The sequence below is a fragment of the Athene cunicularia genome (assembly GCF_003259725.1).
Source record: "Athene cunicularia isolate RWA chromosome 28 unlocalized genomic scaffold, athCun1 chr28_part2, whole genome shotgun sequence".
Taxonomy (NCBI): domain Eukaryota; kingdom Metazoa; phylum Chordata; class Aves; order Strigiformes; family Strigidae; genus Athene; species Athene cunicularia.
In genome coordinates, this window is record NW_020799140.1 from 835,311 (window position 1) to 841,952 (window position 6,642).

Here is a 6,642-nt window from a genome sequence, read left to right on the forward strand (position 1 = left end):
CTCAGGCCCCCGCTGAAGATGAATGGTAAAAGAGTGGCAGATTTGGAAGATTGGTGGTTTAAAACAAACAGAAAAGCCCTCCTCACCCTCTGAGACGAGGCGGTTCGTCACTGCGCGGTGTCCTGGCACCACCCCGGGGAGCCAGGGATGGTCCCCGCCACCTCTCCCCACCGAGGCTGGGATGCTCAGACCTTGCCAGGACGTCACCCGCCCTCCGGGGAGCGGCACCAAGGGCTCAAAGGTTGAGAACTCGGAGGAGGGAGTGATGGAGCTCGCAGGCATTGCTACTGCACCCTGCTCGTCGGGTTCAGTGACCCCTGGCTGTCAGCCTGGGGTGATTTTTTATTCAGAGCACCGACAGTATTTCCACACAGGTACTTACTTTCTGGTTTTTTAAATTTACTTTATCCTGTCCAGTGCTACACAGGCCAGAGCTCCCTGCCCAGTTAGTCTTGCAGACAGCTCTGGTTTCCCCCTCCCCATCATCTTGTGGAGCTGAAGCTGTGACACAGAGGGAACCTGCACTTCAAAAGCGTCCAACCGAAGACTGCCCTCGCAATGTTCCCTTCAAAAAGTGCAGGAGCAGCTCCCAGGGAGCCCGGAGGGCGGGGGAAGGCCAGTTCTGGGAGCAGCACCCGCAGGTCCTGCTGCCAGTGCAGCCCCTCTCGCGCTCTGCGCTCTGCGCTCAAGCTGCCCCCCAAAGCCAAGCTCCCATCTTGCCGGGTGCTGTACGTTCGTCTCAAGAACACCCGTAAACTCCAGATACCGTATCTGTGTGTCCCACCCGAACAGAAATCAGTACTATCTGTTCCAACGCCTGCTATGTGAATTCAAACCCAGTTTGGACTGGGTGTGCACCCCAAGAGATCATCATCCCCGGAGCGGGCTGGACTGGGGGTGCCCGTGGGTGAGCAGACAGGCTGCCCCCCGCTGCCAGGACTGCTGCCTGCTTGCAGGAAACAACAGGCACCGTGTCCTTCTGGGGTGAAATCTGTCCGGCACTTTGCCCCAGAGCTTTGTGCTGCCCCAGCTCCTGCCACCGCGCTCGGGAAGGGACCCTGGGCTGGGGTGATGGCACACGGGACCCGCCTGGACCCGCAGGCAGGAACGAGAGGCAGGGATGAAGCCTCGGGGGGGGTTCGGGGATGTGCTGGCAGCACCCTGCTTCCCCTGAGCTCAGAGCCGCTTTCCTTCTCTCCTGGGCAAACCCCTCCCTTCTCGTGGAGTTCGCCACCCTGGCACTGCTCTTGACTTTCCACCCTCCGTAGCAAATACACCTGAAAGCAACGCTCTGCTCCGATCACCGCTGCTCGCAAGCCAGACCCACCTGCAGCCAGAGCTCCCCCCGGCCGGCCCTGCAAAGCCCAGCCCAGGGACACGGCCGGAGGAAATTTGGACGAACAACCTTGCACGTTCCGCTGCTCCTTCATCCAAACGGCCACCACACCCCTCAGTTCTCAAACCTCTCTCCTCACACCCCAGCTCGTGTCAGATCAGTCTGCGAGTGGCGAAACGTCTCAGCTCACCCAGCTGCAGCCCCGCTCCTCCTCCTGCATGCCCCAGCCCCGAAACACCCTCAGCCTTCAGGGGCTGGTGAAGTCTTCACCCTCGACCGTTGCTTCAAAGCTCAGGCCGGCAGGAGTTCCCCAGCCCACCAAGGCCAGTGAGAATGGAGCCTCCCTTCCACTTGCTGGATGCATGTGGAAAACAGAGCCAAAAAAAAAAAAAATTTTAAAAAAATCACAGTTTGGCTCCATTTCTCCAACAAGTGCTGCCCGGCCAGCAGTGTCCCTGCACTGCGGGGAGGCTGCTCGTTGCCCTAACGCACCCCGTTATCTGGGACGCTGCACTGACCCCAGAAACACAGAAGCGGGAGGACACGGGTTCCCGGGGGAGGGCGGCACCCCCCCAACCGAGGCAGAGACCAGCACTCGCAGCCTGCGCCAACGGGGGAGGCCAACACGCACGTTTTCTTTGTGGGGCCCTTCCAGCTCAGCCTTCCTCCCCAGCTGGCCAAGCCTGTAACTTCCAACACAGATCACGCTCATCCTCAAGTGTTTCTCCCAGCAGTTTCCAATCCTCCTTGAAGAAATAGAGGTCAAGTGGGAAACAGACACAAATTCTGATTGTGGAGGAGGTCTCAGATGGAAGCCTCGTGCACCTTTTGTCCACCCAGTACCACTGGACGTGTCCAGCCTTATCTGCTCCTTCCATCTCCTCACATTTTAAAATTCCCCAGTTCCATTCAATCGCCTTCTTAGCGCGAGCTTGCCCACCCTGCTGCCGGGGGGGGGACCTTGCTGGAAACCAGGGACTGGCAGCTGACACCTCAGAAACTCACCTTTCCCTCCCACTTTGCCACTGCTTTTACACTTTTACTATTTGCAAAAGCAGCATTTTATTTTTTTTTCTGGTCTCCCTTCTCTCCCCTTCCACTTATCGTTCTGCCACTTGAAAAGTTTTCAGAAGCAGCTTGGTAAAGAGGAAGAGAAATTCCCACCTGTAGTCGTTCTCTGGTCCATCCTTCTCCGCACACAAGCACAGTGGTAAAGCAAAACTCATTTATGTATTTTGGAACCTGCTCTGGGAATTGATGTTTTCTACTCCAACCACGTTCAATTTTTGGAATAAAAGTGACTTTGAAATGTGAGGAGTCCCCTGCTCTCTCCTGGCCTCCCCAGCTCCCGTTTGGGTTGGGGGAGCTCCTGGTGCTGCATCCGACTGCCCAGGCCAGCGGCCGAGACCTCGCGCCAGCACGGGGAGATCAGCCCGGGCAGGCACTGGAGCCTTGGGCACGGTGTGTGGCCACCGTCCTGCCAGCCACGAGGCCACAGCTCGCCCTGTGCTAGTGGAGACAGCCAGTGGAAATCACCCGCCGGGGCGGCAGAGGCTGCAGCTCCACGTGCTGGGGACCGGTTGGGCTCGCAGCCTTGCCGGGGAGTGCCACGGCGCTTGCCAAAGACTGGGAGCCCTGTCTTTGAGAGGGAGCCAAACACGTCTTCCCTGCACACATCAAAGGGGAAACCTCCGTGTTCCTCCCCAGGCAGCTCCTTCTCGGCTGGAAACTCTCAAGACTGCCTTGGCCCCAGGCGTGGGACGGGTTGGGATGGGTCCCCCCCACGCACACCCCCAAGAAACCCTGCTGAACTGCATCAAGGCTCCCCTGTCTTATTAAGAAACATTTCTGCTTTGCTTACATCCTCCTGGGGCAGAAAGTGAGAAGGAAGAACCGCCCTTACGGAGGGACAGGGGGGGAGCTGCTCAGAAACGCTCTTCAGTGTCTGCGTGGGACCCCCAAGGGGCAACTAAACATTGTGCGTGCGTGTCCCCCGGCAGCGAGAGGAGCAGAAGGAGGGAGCGGAGCGGAGAGCAAGCCCCTCGCCTCAGCCTCCAACCAGGAGGAGCAAACGCACGGCTGCTCGCTTCCCAGCATGACCCCGCTCCTTCCTTCCCCTTTCTGACCAGCTCCGCCGGAGGAACCTCCTATCGTGGTGGGGATTTTCTGTTTCAAACCCAATTCTCTCTTCCAACCCCACCCTCCAAACCACAAGCAAAGGCCACTAGCAGCCACGACACTGCTCCTTCCACACTCGCTGGAGGGTTTTAACCACCACTGCGTGGGCAAAGGTGGGGAGGACTAACCCCAATTCCTGACCTAATGTCATTAGAGCTCTCTAAGCCCTTCAGGATGGATATTTTCTGCTCTTAATCTCTCCTCCCACCCCCGAGCTGAGAGAGGCAACCGGGTAAACGGTCGCACACATCCACTCACGCAGGATCACAGCCGGTGGGGCCGGGGCCGCACGGCACTCGCTGGTCCCCCCGAGCTCCACGTGCTGCCCCGTTACAGCGGGGATGGAGGAGCCAGGCAAGGCTGCCGGAGCCTCGGAGGACACAAGAAGGGGCCCCTCCAAACCCCGCTGCAGCGAAGGGAGCATCTCCGGCTCTCTGCAGAGGTTGCACCGCCCTGGGGCTGCCAGGCTGGAAAGCAAAGCAGCCACGAGCCTGTTGCAAAACGATGAGCTGTGCCTCTTCTCCCCCTCTCTCCTGGTGCTTTTCCACCCTTGATTACCAGCTCCCAAGAGCAAACTCAGCTCATCCCGTGCCAGCAGGGCGGGCATCAATCTCCTCTATTGCCTCTGGGTGCTACTGTAAGGCAGGGAAAAATAATCACGCGCATAAAATACGACGGCTGTCATGCACGTCAGCCACTGATGAGACCCTCTGGACAGCAGCTCCTTTAACCACAGCTTTGAGAACACCTTTTGGAGCGGGTCCAACATGGGGAACAACACCACCAGCCAGCGCCAATGCTCCCATCACCACCTGCCATTCTGCGTTAGATCTCTCCTGCTCTGACCACGCACCCGCTAGGCAGCCGAAGGGCACTTACCCACTAGTCCAGCTCCCAGGAATGGTGATGAAGATATGCTGTTGTGAGACGGCAGGTCCCTGTGCTCGCCGTAGTGGGGGCCTTCGCCATAGCTCTGCTGAAGCAACGCGGGAGAGTTACCGCCGGGTGCGTGGGGATGCCAAGCCAAATGCCAAAACACCAGGCTGCCGGAGCTCAGCCTCTCCCGCAGCAGGAAGGGGCAAGGTCAAAGAATCCTCATAAAAAAGGGCACAGAAATGATCTTATCCTCGCAGCAAGGGAGAGCAGGGCAGTGCAGCCACGAGGCTGTGGTGTGGGGAGGGGATATGGCACCAAAGCAGGGGCATACGGGGGGGGTTTCCCCCAGGCTGGCAGCTCGCAGGCAGTTTCTGCCTTCACCCGGCAGCTCGGCACCCGCCAGGTGAGAGCCAGGCAGCCCCCTCCCCGAGCTGGGGGGAGAAGGGGCGAGGAGAAGGCCTATAAAAATGAGAAATGACACCACAGCGCCTGCTCCGCCACTGACCTGAGGGAAGGGAAAGGTGCCATTGCAAAAACGAATCACACAAACCCATTAAAACGCGAGCATCTGTCAAAATCACACCACTTCAATTAAGTTAATGTCTTTTCTCTCTTCCCCTCCTCAGGCCCCAGTTATGTGCTGTTGCAGCCTCGACTCCTTCCCCATGAAACCCTTCCCCTGCTTTCCATCCCCGCCGAGGGTCCCCAAAGCAAACCCCCGCTGGCCCCTTGGGCTCCCAGAGGTGTGTGGTGGGCGCCCAGAAAGCGTTGCCGAGGGCAGAGCCCTTCAGGCGAGACCCCTCAACCCGCTCAGCCGTGACCCCATTCAGGGGCCTCTCCCACCCTGCGGCCAGGAGCCCCCCTCTCCCCGAGGCCCCAGCAGCCGTGGGGAGCCCACACAGGGTGTGGGTCTGGTGGGGGGGGGGGTTGGAGGAGAAGCTTTCTCCAGGGGGACATCGAGGCAGCAAAGCCTGGGGTCTCTCTCTCCACTGTCACCCCCGCAGGGTTAACAGAACCAGTGTCCTAAACGGGGCACGAAAAGCTGTTCCCTAGTTAGAGCCAACCTGAGCACAAACACACGCACCGAGAAGCCAGGGTAATGCCCCCGTTTATTTTGGTTGGAGCTCGGTGTTTGTGCTTCGTCCTTACCCTTCCTTGGTCAAATGTGGAGCTGTTTTGATCTCCCGTTCCCCAGGAACCTGATCCTGGTCTTTCATCCAAACCTACCGAAAAACAGGAAGAACAAAGGTTACTCTTGCTTTATCAGCAAAGCCTCAAAGGTGTTCTCGCAAAATTAACTCTTCCTTCTACAAACAAAACAATATTTTCATTAATAAACCACTTCCACTTGGCGTGACCGATCTTCCCCTCTCCCTTCTCACCTTCCTACTCCAGCTGGGAGTTTATTCCACAAACTTCAAAGCAAATCCCACCACAGCCTGGAAATGCTTCAAAACACAGGACAGTGGGAAGAGGAGAAACAAGTATTTTAACTCGCTTTATTCCACAGAGCTCCCAAGAACCTCATCTCCCTTGGAGACTGACGGTGAAGAGGACTATGAACTGAAAACTCATCGCATTCACCCCGACGCTCCAGTGGGAACCTGATTTTTGTCCACCGTGCTGCTGGGTCACAGGCCAAACTCCGTTCTTCAATGCCCCCGAGCAGATTAAAAGCCCCCCCCCCCGAACTGAAAGAGTCTCAGATGGGAACTGCTGGGGTCCAACATCACCCGTGCCTCAGTCAGACCGGTTCAAGGGCATTGGCTATCGAAGCCCCGTCCTGCTCCTGCGGAGGAAGGTGCTGCCAACACGGCTGATCAGAGCACGCGCCCGTCAGTCTCCGATTTAACCATCCCAAGCGTATCCTTGGCAAAGGGGATCCAACCCAAAATGGCAAGGGACCAAACAGCAGGGTTTTGCAGTGCACACACACTGCGGTAGGAAATCGCCTCCTTTCATCATCTGCCAGGTCCACCCAGGCTGCGCTTCGTGGGCTACCAGCACACGCGGCACCCAGGGGAGATGGCGAACGTCCACCAGGACAACAAAACCCCAGGGAGTCACATCAGCAAAGCTCTTGTGGCTCAAGCTGTACCACGGCTGCAGGGAAGAAACCTGTCCTGGAAGATGAGCCCTGACTCGACCTGGCAGCAGGATTTCCAACCGTGCTGACCCGTCTCCTCCGCTCTGGTGGGTGACCAGGAGCCGGCGAGCGGTAGTCAGCATCTCCCAGGGGTTCGAGGGGGGGG

At 58.1% G+C, this 6,642-nt stretch overlaps 1 protein-coding gene across 1 annotated transcript in view; it reads right to left on the reverse strand.

Annotated features, from left to right (window-relative positions):
* The window catches only part of TCF3 (transcription factor 3), a 59,258-nt gene that overhangs the window by 21,544 nt on the left and 31,072 nt on the right, over positions 1 to 6,642 (reverse strand). The window contains exons 3-4 of the mRNA XM_026865144.1: positions 5,540 to 5,613; positions 4,394 to 4,490 (exon numbers count right to left, since the gene is read on the reverse strand). Of these exons, the coding sequence (XP_026720945.1) occupies positions 4,394 to 4,490; positions 5,540 to 5,613 (171 nt within the window). The remainder of the gene's footprint in view (positions 1 to 4,393; positions 4,491 to 5,539; positions 5,614 to 6,642) is intronic.